This window comes from Ochotona princeps, chromosome 28, assembly GCF_030435755.1.
Source record: "Ochotona princeps isolate mOchPri1 chromosome 28, mOchPri1.hap1, whole genome shotgun sequence".
NCBI classification, from domain to species: Eukaryota; Metazoa; Chordata; class Mammalia; order Lagomorpha; family Ochotonidae; genus Ochotona; species Ochotona princeps.
The window spans coordinates 6862420-6877925 of record NC_080859.1 but is presented as its reverse complement, the minus strand read 5'-3'; the positions used below and the strand labels follow the sequence as shown (position 1 = coordinate 6877925).

Below are 15506 nucleotides of genomic sequence, written 5' to 3'. Positions count from 1 at the left end.
TTCTTTTGTTTGGTTGATCCTTTCCTAGAATATATGTTTTATTCAAGCCTCTGGATGAGGAAACTGAGGTTTAGGGAACTATGATGTAGCCATCATCATCCTGTGAATGACAAACAGAGTCGTGCAATATTCATGCACTGAATCATAGCTGATCCATTGTGGGTAGACTTCATCTTTCTGAGTAACCCTTCTGGGATAATTATCCAACGCACCCCCTGTCCTCCTCTGTCACCCACAGTGCATGCTATGTTGGCTGGTCTGAAACCAGGAGCTGGGAACTCAATCATGGCAGTGACCATGTGAGACATCACCTACTGTTTCCCACAGTGTGCTCCTGGCCAAGCTGGTACTAGATGGGCAAGGCTTGGCTACCTTCTGCATCCAGCATCTGCCTGTTGGCTTGCCATGGACAGCCCTTTGTTCCTTGAAGGCCATTAGGTTCATCAAGAGCAGGACTTGCCAGGGTGGTTTGCAGTGGACTTGTGACACCCCTGCTTCTCTGTGACTTATGGTCGTATTTCCTCTTCATAGCTAGGATACCAATGACATGATGTGACCTGAGGGAGACCCATTGACAGAAAGTAGCCAAGCTTTGCCCATCTAGCACCAGCTTGGCCAGGAGCACACTGTGGGGAGCAGCAGGTGATGCCTTACATAGTCACTGCCACGACTGAGTTCCCAGCTCCTGGCTTCAGACCAGCCCAGCCCCAGCTATGGCAGACATTCGGAGAGTGAATCCATGGATAAAAAACTCCCCATCTCCCATATAAAGAAATACATTTTTTAAAAAGTAGTAATGAAACCTACAATCAGAACCTGGATTTCTGCTGCTCCAGGACTGTCCCTGGTTGGCAGCCTGTCCACACCCTGTTAGATGACCTGAACTGCGGGTACCTTCGTCTCACTTCTGATGGTCTACGACCACCCTTTTTGACCCACTTGCCCCCAACAGAAGCTCAGAAGTGTAAAGGCCATGTTTTCCTCGCTCTGGCGAGTGGGGAAGTCCGGGAGAGCCCCTTGGCCAGACGCTCTGCGCAGATAAAGGGAGGATATAGTTTGGAGAGGAATGCTGCCACTACAAAGTGCATCCTGAAGGCCATTTAGCTCACAATGAAGGTCTGTGTTTTAAAATAGCACTATAACAAAGTAACTGCGGAGTTTGGCACGGGCCCCAACTATTTATAGCCCTCAGTCAGGCATAGTAAATAGTGCCACGGAACCAGTTCTCCTTTGCCATAACCCCAAACTTAAAACAAACTCTGTAATTACATTTTTTTCTACTTAAAAATACATATATATCATAGTAGCCATTATCAATTTAACCATACTGAAGCCCAAGCTGAGATTTCTTTTTTAAATGCATAGTTTTGATTTTCAACAGCTGCACTGGGTCTTTAATCATATATTATCTTTATGAAGCCTTTTTCTAACATATGTTAATTGGCTGTTTTCTGTGACAAATTATGAGCTCTTACTTTGATGAGGTTCAATTGCAATCATGTTGGAGTCGAGTACGTGGAGTCCCCACCCTACTGGCTCCTCCAACCACTACAAACATCCTCACGTCACTGCTGAGTAATGGCAGGATCAGGGCTGGCTGATTTTGCTATGGACTTTTTTTTCCACAGGATATTTTCAGCTTCTTTGTACTAAATCCGTGGTAGGGTTTGCCCTTTTTAGCAGAAGCGTGCTCTAAAATTAACATCAAATCCTTTTTGGAAATTACTATAATACAGTGAGAAATAATTCATAATACAACACTCCGATGTCTGTTTTGTTTTTCTCTCATTTTGGTGAGTTTTTTTATTTTATTTTTTTACACTTGTGTGAAAAGCTTATCAGTTATTTGGTTGGTAAGTACTGTGTACATCCCAGGCATTTTGTAACAATTATTTGGAATTTTCCTGTCTTGCAGGAAATTGGTTATTTGCTAAGTAGGCAATCAGAGATTTAGCCATGGTAAAGAAAATGCACACAGCTTCTGGGGGTGGCCAAGTAGACCAGTAGGTTAAAAATTCTGTTGCACAGCTTTTTCTGTACTATATTTTGGACAAGGAACCCAAGGAAGTAAATGTTCCTCTACAATGTAGAATTCCCTTATAGTTTCTGTGCTAATACCATTCTGTAGCCAGGATCAGCAGCTGTATTGTACACAGGAGCGCCTGAGTGCAGTGCCCACAGCTGCTCCACAATAGCCATCAGTAGGATCGACCTAAAAGCGTGGTGTGTTTGGTTATAGCCACAGAAGGTAGCCATAGTCATAGAGGAAGGCCTTCCCCAAAGACCATCATCACTAGTAGCCCAGGGTTCATTTAACCATGCCCCTGTCTTAACATCTAAAGGGAAAACAGGATAAAGTGTGGTTCTCCAGAAGCCAGATTTCCACCCAGGTATTCGAGCCAAGAAGAGATGCGGATAGGAGCTACTCCTCAGCCGGCTATTTTTAATCATCATTTCCCTGGAGTAGCACACAATCAATGAGCTCTAAATCCTGAGGCTACCTCTGCTGGCGGGAAGGCCTGGAACATCATTACTGAGCTCACAAGTGAGCTGATGTGAAAAAAATTAGAGCAGAAATTAAGGGTAAGAAAGGTTAACTCCAGAAACCTTACTATAGGGGCAGGTAAAGAGACCACAGCAAATGTTGAAAAAAAAAAAAAAAATATATATATATATATATATATATATATATATATACACATATTAAAGCCACCTAAATGCATAGTATTGTATGAAAAGTTTGTAAACAAGCTACGTGAAAAGCCATTGTTAATTTATGTCAGCCAGGGCTGTTGAAACATGGGAGGACTTGCAGCATGTGTACTTGGGTCAACAGCAGTGTAGAGGTGTGTGTTTTTCACTTGTGCCACTGCAGCCAGAGGTGCTGGCTTCAGCAGCCCTGGGTGGTACCTGCATATGGCTGCAGGATTGGCAGGTGTGCTGTGCCTTGACCCGAGTACCCAGGGAGACCAGTTCCACTTGATAAGACGCATACATAATTGGCTTTAAGAAAATAAACCAAGGTAAAGAACAATGTGTAAATGAAACAGAGAACATGGCATTTGCCTGTGTGGAAGCCCGTGAGCCATGTGGCTTAATTGGGGCCAGTTGGGATCATTTAATGATTGCTGTCAGAAGATCAGATTTAATTCTCCTTATCAGAAGACCACAGTGGGATAGAGTTAAACAAATTGTCATCAGAGGTTTCAGATGAACAAAACCTTAATTAGGTTGATTAGAATGCTGTCAAAGAGATGAAGAGAAATAGAAAAATTGATGAATCGCTGGGTTCTCTGTGGCACCACATTTAGTAGCAGAATCTGTGTTCTGAGAGAGATTTACTGTGGCATTTTGAATATCAAAATTTTTTTTTAGCATATCAACTTGGTTTCTTTTTTAAACGTTTCATTTATTTAAAAGGCAGAGGGAGAGGGACCGAGAAAGATTTTGCATCCATCGGTTCACCTACTGCACTCCCCCACCCGCCTCCCATCCCTAAATAACATACAACACCAGGGCTGGGTCAGGCTGACGCTGGGAGCCAGGAGCTCCATCTGCGTCTCCCATGTGGGAGGCAGGAGCCCCAGCACTTGTACCTTCGTTGTCTGCCTCCCAGGATGCCTTAGCAGGAAGCTGGATCCAATGTGCAGGTGCTTGAACCCAAAACTGCCGCTTCCATATGGGATTCAGGCGTCCCAAACAGCGACTCAACCGGCTGTGCCACAGCACCCACCCCACATGTTAGCTTTTTATGTAAACTTTCTAAATGTCTACAGTTTAACTGGAGATAAAAATACATGGTGTTCAGTCTTAATGCCAGATGATTTATCAAGCAGGTGTTCTCTCTTTAATATACAATAAAAACATTGGCACGGGGCAATAGTAGCTTTTTCCCATTTCAAGGTCATCTTTAAATGTTACATAACTTGGGGCAGTCATGAAAGAAGCGAATTGTTTTCAAGAACGTGTTTGTCAGGCATTTAGCGTATACTTGAATTAAGAATATGGCAGACCTGGAATGTTCTATTAACATCTTATTCAGATCTTGATATCTTTGAGTATTTATAGGTGATAATAGGCAGGAGCAATCAGATATCTTAAAATGTACTTGTAATATCTTATTTACACATCTTAAAAGCTAAAAAAAATTTTCTGTACGCTGGGCACACAAACACACACAGTTGAAAAATGTGTGCCATACACATAGGCGTCTCAGAAAACCATTGTAGGGCGTTCTCACTTTAATAAGGGAAAACATTATCAGTGAAGAAAATCATGAACATAATTGTCTGACAGTCATGCCAGCTCCCTGGGCACACAGCTTTTGTCAGAGTCGGGAGGCAACTTTGCACAGGGACCCTGTCTCCCCTGGCAGCCTGGCGGGACATGCATGCTGCCGGATTTGCTGCACGGATGGTGGAGGTATGCTGCGTTCCAATTGCTTTGTTCAGCCACAACCACCAGAAACCCAGCTGCTGGGGCACGTGGAGAGCTTGAAGCTGCGGGACAGTGAGAATCAGCCCTGCTGCTCATGGTAGGGACACAGCAGGTGTGGATGAAGCCCCACATGTCATCCAGTGGCCTTTGGAAAGGGGATTATACTGTTGGGACGGTCAGCAAACGCAGGCACACCAGAGCCCTGGATGCGTTCCTGAAGGGCACGTGGAAAGTAGAGACATACCAGGCCCTTGACATCTTGAGAGCATTTGGAGTTTATTTTGGCGAGGGCCATGAGAAGGCTGTTTTCGCCGCAGTGTTAGAACACAGCCAAGACAACCTATAGCGGGAAGGACTGTGGCCAGGAACTGGGCTTTGCTCATGTTTATTCAGTTGTTTGTAATGCACTGCAGTCACTTCCTGGTATGTGTCTCCTAAATTCTGAAACTGTAAATAAAGTGATTTCGGTCCGTGATAACAGTAGATTAGGCCCACTTATTAAATTAATTGCAGGAGTTTTCTAAACGAGTTCCTTTTCAGCCTTATTATATTTCTGACATACATTTCATCTCCTTTTGTCCTTGGGGATAGATATTAAAGTAGGACTAGAAGCGTTAACTTGGAGCTTTCAGCAGCCATGGTCATTGGGAAAATTGATGTAGTTCCCTAGTTATTTCTACTTGTGCAGCCTGAAGCTCTTCCAGGGTTGATATGAAAGGCGAAGTTCTGAATTTTTGTAACACTGCTGATTTCTTTTTTCCTTCATGTAGCAAGTGTTGTTCTAACGTTGGTGAAGTGCTCCCTGTTAGGACTTGCTGGTGGTTTGCTTGGTAAAGCAAGGTCATCCCAGCCTGGGGGAGGATTGCAGTGTTCACCTCATGGTCTGTCTGTGTCTCGTAAGACTTTCAGTTTATGCCTTGAAACTGAAGTGGGTCACGGCCCTGGACGCCAGAGGCCGCGCTTCCTGCCGCATCTGGTGATCCCAGCTACCGTGTCAATGAAAAGGCCTGCACCCAGTTCTTGAGGGGTCAGGGGAAGCATTCCTGGGACTTCAATGTGTCTGTCTGTGGTCACCCAGCTGCTTCTCACCACCAGGTTAGTTCAGCTCAGAGCTTTGTGACTTTATTCAGCTTCTATTTCTCCATGCAAGCCATTCTCACCCCACACAGAAGATGCTGTACAAAGGCTGTCAGTCTGCTACTGAATAAGTAAAACTAGGAAAGTATTCATAGTACTTGTTGGTAAAACGACAATTCTGGGAAATACCTCCAGTGAAAGGTACAGAGCTTAATAATGAATCAGTTCAGCTCATCAGCTGCTGGCTATTGAGTGCTGCCAGATCCCAGTGAAGCACAGATGAAACAGAGAAGACACTGCTGACCAGTGTGGCGAAGGGCGGCCGGGGTCAGTTCCAGCTGTGGGCGTAGCGCCACGGAGAGAGGCTTGGTGCTGGAGGCCCTGGTGGTCGGAGGAGAGGAAGTGATCAAGAGGGTACCCGTGTTGGCTGAGGACGTGGAACGGGGGCTACAGTGGGACAGATCCAGGAGGCACGGAGTACAGGGTGGAATAAAGAATGCAAGCAGAAAGAATGTGTATATGTGAGGGCCCTCTCGGGGGGAGGAGGAAGGCAGAGCTAACAAATGGCAAAGGGGACTCGGTGGGGACACCAGTGTGTCTTAAAGATGTCCCAGAACTCATCTTGTATGTCCCACGCTAGAACAAGCTGGAGAAGTAACTCAGTTTGGCCTGATGGTGCTTGATCCTCTGGTAAGGCGTGGCTGTTGTTGAATTATCCTTAAGACAATAAGTCTTGGTTCCACGGCTTTAAAACAACTTGTCTTGCGCTCCTGGCTATGGGTTTGACAGTTTATAAATGACACGGTCCACTCAGGAAATCCTTGGATCATGAGACATCAGGTAGCTGAACACAAGCGAGAAGGATCCAATTGAATTGAACAATTCAATGTCAGAACAATTCTTAGCAGGAAAAAAGTAAATGTTCTATTTGTTCCTTTCAACCAAAATATCATTTTACCCCCTCCTCGATCTGTCACACAAATGATGAAATAGAAAATGGAGTGCATGGAAATACAACACAATAAGCAAAACTGTTCATCAAAGATGATCATGAATCAGGGGATTGTCTGGATTAGTCATTAGCCAGGCCCGTGGTCTTTGTGGCCCCATGCTAAGCAGCTCACCTGTATTTATTAGCAATACTAGTTCCTGTTGTATGCTTGAGTATGCTGAGTTGTCAAGCCTTGCATTTTTACAAAGCAGTTTATGAGGGTGCCCATGCGAGGGAAAATGTAAGTCAATGAACAGGTTATTTGCTAATGTGAATGAAAGAAAGCCAGGGTTTATTCTTTGCCAGTTGACATCACACACTTTCATGGTTTATCCCTATTTGTAGGCTGTTTTTTATTCAAGTGACTGCTTTGCACCAAGTGTAGCAAAATTCAGGCTCCGCCACGAGAAGTTGAGCAGAAGCGAATTAATTTCTTCCCACATCTTTTCATGTGGCATGGCAGTCTCAATCTAAGATCAAAACACACAACTGAAGGTTATGTTTAATTTCTAAATCAAAGTGTTGTGGGAAGATGATTGAGATCTGGTGATGACTCAGAGCCCTTTGATATGTGGTTTTCTTCCTACAGAAACCGTAGACTGCCATTGTCGCAGGAGAAAGAATCTCACTGTGAGATTAAAAATAAGTGGCTCCACTCGAGACTGAGCGTGTAAGTCAGTGGCTTTCCTTCTAAAAAGGCGTTAGAGCCCCCACCACCCAGATGGCTCTGTTTTTGGATGTGAGAGCAAAAGAAATCAATGTATTTGAAGACAAATTTTTTAATAGTTTTTGTGATTTTTTTTTCCAACCAAATGGTATCTTCTGTGCATGGGGGCTTTTTCCCAGGATGCAATTCTTCATTTGCCTCAACGGGTGCTTTTCCGATGGTCTGGCCGCGAGGATGGTGGAAGGTGATTTGTGTAAGGTCTGTGTGATGCAGGGAAATGGAGCTCCTTCTGCAACTGTGCCCAAGGAAACTTTGGTTTGCTTAGTTTTATTCCTGAATGTGTCAGAGCTGCTCCTGGTCCACGGCTCCCTCACGGGTATTTGGGAGCTAGAAATTCCCAGGGGGCTTCCCAGGGGTGGGCTGGCCTCCCTCCGTGGCCCTTCTCTGAACCGCTCCCAGGCCTCTGGGCACCAGTGCTTAGTCCGGCGTGCTCAGACGGTTCTACTAGAGAAGGAAGTGGAGAGTTTTGGTTCCCATTTTGCGCTTCTGGAACAGTTTAGGGAAGGAAGCACCTTTCCACCTTTGATTGTTCGTGGTTGCTGACATCACATCCTTCCCTGCCCAGTCTGTGCGTGTTTCCTGCCATTCTGTCAAGATGCTGCTGGGCTACTGGGAGGGAGTTGGAGGAGGAAGGGAGGGAGGAAGAGGGCCGCAGGGAGGGCGGGAGGGGGTGGTGGGTGTCACTGGAGGGCACGGTTGGGAGCAGAGAGCAAGCGTGGTGGGAGAATGACCCGCATATGTGCCCTGAAGAAAGCTGCCCGGTCCCCGGGGCCTCCGACCACTTTGCCTCTGTCCTTCGACTGTGCCAAATGCAGAGTGAACCCAAGTCAGGCACGATAAAGTTCCCCTTTTTTTCAGTAAGCAGCCTGATTTCATTTTTCTTTGATTGAGATTGACCAAAACAAGACAAAAAAATGCAGAAGCCCTTGTCGCTGTGTAGAGAGGAAGCCTAGTAGAGCATTTCTTCTTCTAATTACTGGTTGTTTATGTGGGGCTCTGTCATTTTCCAAAAAGGCTACTTTCATGTGGAAGAGAGTAGCGGCCGGCCCGGCGGCTGGAGTTATTTTAAGCTGTCGGCAGATTGTACGTAAAGAAACTGTTCTCAGCGTAGCTTGACATTCTACTGTGTGCAACTCAGCTCCTACATTCTTTGTGTCGCATGCATACAGCACTGTTTGACAGATCACTGAAGTTATATAACCTTTCCCGCTGCCTCTCTAGGCCTCTCAGAGAGGAGTACTTGAAATTGACCTTGCCATCTTATTTTTGCATAAACTTCACCTTACAGAACAGTCATGTTCAGAAAACAACTGGTGAGTTCTTGCTGACCTTACCACGTGGTGGCCCTAATCAGGTGTTCAAACTACGAACTACTTAGGGGCGGCCTCACCGTGATAACTTCTCGTGTGAACATTAGGCCAGAGTTTTCATTGTGTACATGTTCAGAGAGCAGCACTTCTAGAAAACCCATTCTACAGAAAGCCAGAAAAAGCAGATTGATTCTGTTGAAATGGAAATGTGCTTGTTCGTGGCCGTACCTTGCATTCTCAAAAAAAAATATCTCCAGTGACTTTGACATGAGCTGTTTGATACCTACATCTGTGTGCACACACATTCACACATACGTTCTTCCTGGCAAAATATTCCCCAAAATGTTGTAAGACATTTAAAAAGAAGAAAAGATTTGTTTTAGAAGATCTTGCTCTGCTCTTTAAAAAGAAAAAAAAGTCTCCTGTTTCAAATTTTCGAACTTCAGAGTGGTGGCCTGGCACTGCCCCTGTGGGGAGCCTGTTCTCCAGGGAGGTTTTCTTACTTCTCTGATTCTTTGCATTTGGAAATGGAGATCCAGCCACAGCCGCTGTCCCGCGCCTTGTCACCACCCTCTAATCTGTCCACTCTGACCTTCCACCTTAGAGTGCATAAGTGCTTAGGCAGACGTTGTCTGGTAAGCCGATAGTTCCACCAGCCCCCGGCTGCATGAAAGGAAAGGAAATTGTCCCCAGTGCCTTTGCTGTGACAGACACAGAGCCTGTTTGTCTCTCTGGGTGCTTGCACATGCATGGGAAATGCCATTCTAATGCTGCTTGCTGCTAAGGTAAACCCGTAGGAAACACAGGGAAGTAGGCCAGTTGAATGATAGTTAAGGCTGTTTCTAAATATAGTAGATGGGTGGCCAGTGTTTGGCAACACGGATTATATGATGCAATTGTGCTTTGTGGGTTTTTCACATTTTTGTGTGATCCAAAGATCTCCTAATAGCTCATTTGTTTGTGTATATTTGTCAAGTGTGTGTTATTTATGTAGTTTTTTAAAACTTGCTGAACTTCTTCCAATAGTTGGAAAGTATAGCCAACATGGTAGTCTTGGGTCAGCAATGGTGAGGTCATGGTGTCACTCAGCATATATATTGCGAGAGGCAGAACTGAGCTGGTTCTTCAAAGGCTCCAGCAACAGGAGAGTGGAGAGGCTGAGCATTTAAGTGGTGCTTAATCCACCAGAACTAATTACATCGTAATAGCTTTTGCAATTGGATAATCACAGAAAAGTTAAACTAAAAAAAAAAAAGATGGACTCAAGGTGATAAAAATTTAGAAATTAGAGAAATCAAAAGACAGCTGATGATCACAATGGGTATATACCAACTTCCCATTCCAAGAACTTTGAATTAGAGCCAAACAATCTATTAAGTCGCCTAGACATTGGTGTGGAGTTACATAATACACGTGGGAATTTATCAGAGCCGTTGTCTGACACGCCAACCAAAATAAACAAGGAAATTCTGCGCAGTGTGTAAAGGAGTTTGCTGTCACTGACCAAAGGTAGGCTAGTAACTGAAGCTGCTGCCTGCACTTGAAGGAAGCGCTGTGCAAAGCTGCTTAGGAACCTGCTCATTGGGCAACAGCTCTTCTTCGTATAGTCCTGTGTCTTCAGAGACAGTTTACAGCAAAATGAAACATACACTTTTAATGCTCTGGACTCCTGCTGTGTATCAGCTCTCATTCCCGGTCCTTCATGAAGGTTACATCAGGACCCAGAGATCCCCTTTTAGGTACGAAGCTTTTGTATTTCTTCATCTCACTCTCATAAAAGATATCCTTAAGTGTTTTCCCTTGAGGGGACTTACTGGCTTTTTATTAAACGGAGATATAGCTGTCGATGGAGTAATCATCTCGATTTTTGCATCGTTTCTGCTCTGCATATGGATTCGACTTAGAGTTTAAGGCATTCCAGATGCTCTCAACTGAAGCTTAAATATCCTGTAGTGTGTCTACAGCATTCTCATAATGGCAATTTTCAAAAAAAAAAAAAAAAAGATTAAGGGATTTAGATTTAAATGAGCTGGCATTTACATATATCAAGTAGCACTTTCGTAATCGTCCATCCTATTTGCATAACGAGGGACGTTATCACCTCTGCTGTCAAAATAGGAGATTGTTTTCCCTTCAGAAATGAATTAGCTGCCCTACTTAGCATACACAGGTACAGAAAGGTTCATTAACTCTCTGATTTAGGTAATTTTTCATAACAGAAGGGTGAAAATTGTCACCTAATTTCATTAAAAAATATTAAGAAACTCTTTACAAAAAAAATACATCTCAAGTGTTGGAACTTAAAGCTTGGTTTTTGTTTAAATGACTTGTTCAGTTACTTCTGGGATGATTTTCCGTCCTGGCAAACAGACCATCCCTAGGAGGTATTCTATGCAGCCCGCACCGTGCACTTTCAGTAAATACGGCTTCTCATTCATTTGATTGCTCTGCTCCCATAGAGTGCATTTCCTTGATGAACCTAGACCGCGTTAGTTCTTGTGAAACTGGCTTGCTGCTGCCGTGGTGTGACATTTTCCTTTTTGGTTCTCCAGGAACGAATGCAGGAACTTGGGAACTGAGCTGTGCAAGTGCTGAAGAAGGCCATTTGCTGCAAGGAAACAGGAAAGAGAAAGCAAAGGAAGGAAAAAATACATAATTTCAGGGACGAGAGAGAGAAGAAAAACGGGGACTATGGGGAGAAAAAAGATCCAGATTACGAGGATTATGGATGAACGTAACAGACAGGTGAGTGGGGTAAAATTCTCTCAGTATCATTGTTTACATGGATTCTTTATGACACTTCCACCAGAAGGGTACAGAAACACTTTGAACTTGCAAACATGCATTAAGAGGAGCTTTGATGAATTACAAAATGGCCAGTTGGCATGCTCAGTGCGTCTTAGTGGTAAAGAAAGCAAGTCACTGTGTCTGCTAGGAGATACAGTTTACACATTTGTGATCATTACAGACATTTTCAACGTGAGCTTTAAGTGGGAGCCTGAACTTGTGTGACACAAATGGCTTAATAATTAAGAGTTAATAAGCATAGCAGTACTACTTTGCATGCATCATCAAAGATTTTCTTATATTCATGGGAACTAGGTCTTTTGTGGCCATCCATTGAGAGGTTTTTAATATAGGCCAATTATTTTGTATAAAAATGGCTTTCGCTCTGTTCACAGTAAAAGACACTTTGAAAGACATCCAAAGCATGTTAACACTATGCTGCCAATAACTAAGAGAACGCCCACATGAGATACTAGTCATTTAAAGCATGAACTGTCCATTCACTCATGCCATTTTCCTTAATTCCTGGATTTTAGAAACGTGGGCAAGAAGTTACACAATTCTGTGTGACAATTAAAAATAAGTGTAAAAACTGTTCGAGGCAGATGGTGTTGGAAGTTTTTTTCTAGAACTACAGTGATCATGTCTGTGTGACAACAATTAACCTGTTCTGAAGACTTTATACATCCAACTGCTCAATGCAACACCCAAGATGTGTGTATCCTGGATGCCTGCAGCCCCCATCTGGTTTTCTTTACCCTGGGGGTGGTTGATGTGCATCCTACTCCAGGTTTAGTAATGGTCCATGTGTCAGGGCTGCTGGGTGTCAGCCAGAGCGTGGAGCTACGGGAGCTGTTGAACAGTCGTCACTTGGGCAGGTGAGAGAAGTGTTTGCCTCTTGTCCATACTGAGGTCAGCCTTGGGAACAGCCCACCAGACACTCATCTCCCTTGCCGGCCCTTGTTTTTTCCTTGGACCTATAAGTAGGACTAGTACTGACTTAGTGCTTACAATTCAGTATTGTTACATATGTAAATTTTGATGAGTATCATCAAAGCCAGGATGCCTTTAGGAAGGAGAGAATCCTTTTAGTTCAAGTAGATACTCCTTTAAGTTATTATGTATTGTTAAGATACACGTGGACTGTTTTAGGCTGAATACTGCACTAAAAAATGAATAATGCTAAGGTTTACAAAGGACTTTTTCAGTGTTTTTATACACATCATTTACTGCTGTGGGTCTAATCAAAGAGCAATTATTTTGTCAGAACTAAGACCCCTGTTTTCTAAACTGGTTTGTAGGTTGGACCTGAAGATTGAAATAGTGAACAGCATGTTCCATTGATTATTTAGGCCTGATTAATTAGACTAGAACCTGTTTGGGGTACACTCACAAGTTGTCTGCATTAGCATGTATACATTATTAATAAGACCAAGTAACTTTTAGGTTCACAAGAACCCCTGTATCTTCCTTTCACTTACAAATACAGCAGAAAAATTTTGTGGGCTGAATTCATAAGCTTTCATTGTGCTTAATATAAAAGAACCTAAAATTCACATAGATATATGAGAATTATTATCCCATACTTTGAAATGAAAAAAGAACAACTTTCTTTCATTTAGATATATTTGCATTTATAATTGCCATCACTCTCTTCTGTAGAAGTCATAATAACTTTAAGAGAAGAGAGATTATTTAAAGTCAGCTTACTTTGACTCTCCTTTCTCACCCCAGGGATGAATGCCTTGATTTTATTCTGTAGAAGTTAGATGGTTTTTATTCTTTCCTCTAGTCTTTAAGTTCAATAGACCCTTTAACTCAGCACTTTTTAATGGCCTTAGAAAAATTGAAAATTACTATGCATACATAGTGTATACACCTTGCACAAGAACCTATGTATGTGCACTCCGACCTCCCCCGGGAGGGGTCCTGCCACCCATCTGAGAGCGTCTACGGTCGGTCAGTCACTTCTCAACATGAAAACTGACACATCTGCACAGCACATCCTACCGGACAGCGGCCCCCACCTGGGGCCTCCTCTGAGTTGCATATGTCCAGGGAGAAAAGAAAGTGGTGAATGCTCGGCCTCTTCCGAAGCTTCCCCGCCACAGACTGCCCTGCAAATTCTCTCACTCAGTGGCCCCATCATCATTTCTTAGAAGTCATCCAAGTCCTCTGCCATTGCCCTTGTTTATTTGGTTGTGCACAGACAAGGGTGTGTCCTCCCCACCACCAAAAAAAAAAGGAAACTCAGACTTAGAGTGTGAAATGAAATAGGGCAGAACCCACACGATCAATTGTGTATCATTAGGAAACAAAACTGTTAGGAAACAGAGTGGTTCCCAGTCAATTTTGCCTTTTTCTTGCATGATGGAAGCAAAACCCAGCTAAAATTCAGAAAGCCCAACAATAAATATAAATAATTTAGGAGGCTAAAATTAACAGTCCACAAGATTTTCAGAGATCTTAGTTTTATAGAAGGTACTGCTTTCTGAATTTTTAGTCTAAGATGGATATTTTTAAGCTGCGATGTAAAAAAAAAAATCATGCACTCTAAATTTATTTCATAGACATTTTCCAAACAACTCAGTGATTAAGTAGCCATGGGTTACATGCCAAGGACTATACATGCATTACTCTGCTGAGTCCTTGTCAGTCCCATTTTCGGCTGAATAATTCACTCATTTGTTAAATGATCAAGTGTTACCAAGCTGTATGTGTCTAGCACTACATACTCAAGAATTACATCCAGCTCCTTGCCTGCTACAGGGGTCCTGAAGCTTCTCTGTAAAGCAGTCGCTAGCATCTCTCGTGGTGAGCAGTGGAGTGTCTATCTCGCCTTCTAAGATCTGTGCAGCCATAGGCAAGGAGTACGTGAATAAGCATGGCATGTTCCAAATAGGTCTTACTGACCTGAACACAGGGGCTGAGTTTGACCTGTGGTCCCTGATTGTGGACTTGTAATTAAACAGACGCGAACTTTGTAAATATGGCAAAAATGACCTTCATAGGAACATTGAATGAAATCCCGTGAATTTCATATGAAAGTATCAAAACACTGTAAAAGAATAATGGGACAACAATGTTCACCATTGGGAGCCACAGAAATGCTACCAGATGGGTTCGATGGGCAAGTGGCACCTGTGCAGAGGGGAGAACTGGGGTGAGGAGTCCAAGGGAGGCAAGAGGAACTAGAGCCTGGTAGATGATTGTGGAGAGAAGAAGAAGAAATAGAGCACTAGACTAGACCAGATGCTGCAAAGCTCAGAAGGTCAACCTGCTACATTCTAAACCACAAGCCCAAGGTCACATTGTTAATCTTAGTAGCCAGGATCTGAGCCCAAATCTCTTGCTCAAATCAAGCAACATATGCTTTTCTCAGTCGTGCTGCGATGCATCCAGTGAAACATAATATCAGAGAACAGAGTGTTAAGTCACTGCTTTCCCCAGTTAAGTCATGCTGCACTTAGTATAATAAGACTCCTAAATGAATAGATTTTGGAGGAACACAAACCTGACTGTGGTCCTGGTTCTGCCACCCTATAACTGTCCGCACTCCAGTAAAGCACTCCGCTACTTGGAGCTTGCTCACTTGCCTCATCTCTAGGGTGAGCATTCAAAAGTGGTAACTGCCTCATCAGGTCATTGACTTAGTCAAATGAGGTGATCAGTGTAGACTGTAGCATGTCAGAAGGGCTCAAAAATGTACTTATTAGCTATTCCTATTGAGACTCATGCTCCTTGAGCCATTAGATATGATCGTGAATTTCACTTGATTTTTTTTTTCAAAAATCATTGGAGAGAAAGTGTGTGTGAGAGAGAGCCTGAGAAAATACTTTCATCTACTGCTCTGCTTCCCACATGCAGCAACAGCTGGTTCTGCACCAGACCCAAAGCTCCCACTGGGTCTTCCAGGACAGAAACACAAAGATATGAGCCACCATCCCTGTCTCCCAGGGTCTGCATTAACGGAAGTCAGAAGCCAGAGCTCGGACTTGAATCCATACTTTCTGGTGTAGAATATGGCCATCTTACCTGTTATGCTAGATGCTCACCCCACAGTCAATGTGATTTCTATCAGAACAGCTCCTGTATTGTGTACCTGGACATCCATTTCAAAAGCGCTTTATCTTGGGCCCTGTGCAATGGCTCAATAGTTAAATTCTCACCTTGAATT

At 43.5% G+C, this 15506-nt stretch overlaps 1 protein-coding gene across 7 annotated transcripts in view; it reads left to right on the top strand.

Annotated features, from left to right (window-relative positions):
• The window catches only part of MEF2C (myocyte enhancer factor 2C), a 159067-nt gene that overhangs the window by 58143 nt on the left and 85418 nt on the right, over positions 1-15506 (top strand). For all 7 annotated transcript variants that reach the window (XM_058656352.1, XM_058656354.1, XM_058656357.1 and 4 more), the window contains one exon: positions 11095-11287. In XM_058656352.1, coding sequence (XP_058512335.1) covers positions 11234-11287 — 54 coding nt within the window. In that variant the 5' untranslated portion in view covers positions 11095-11233. The remainder of the gene's footprint in view (positions 1-11094; positions 11288-15506) is intronic.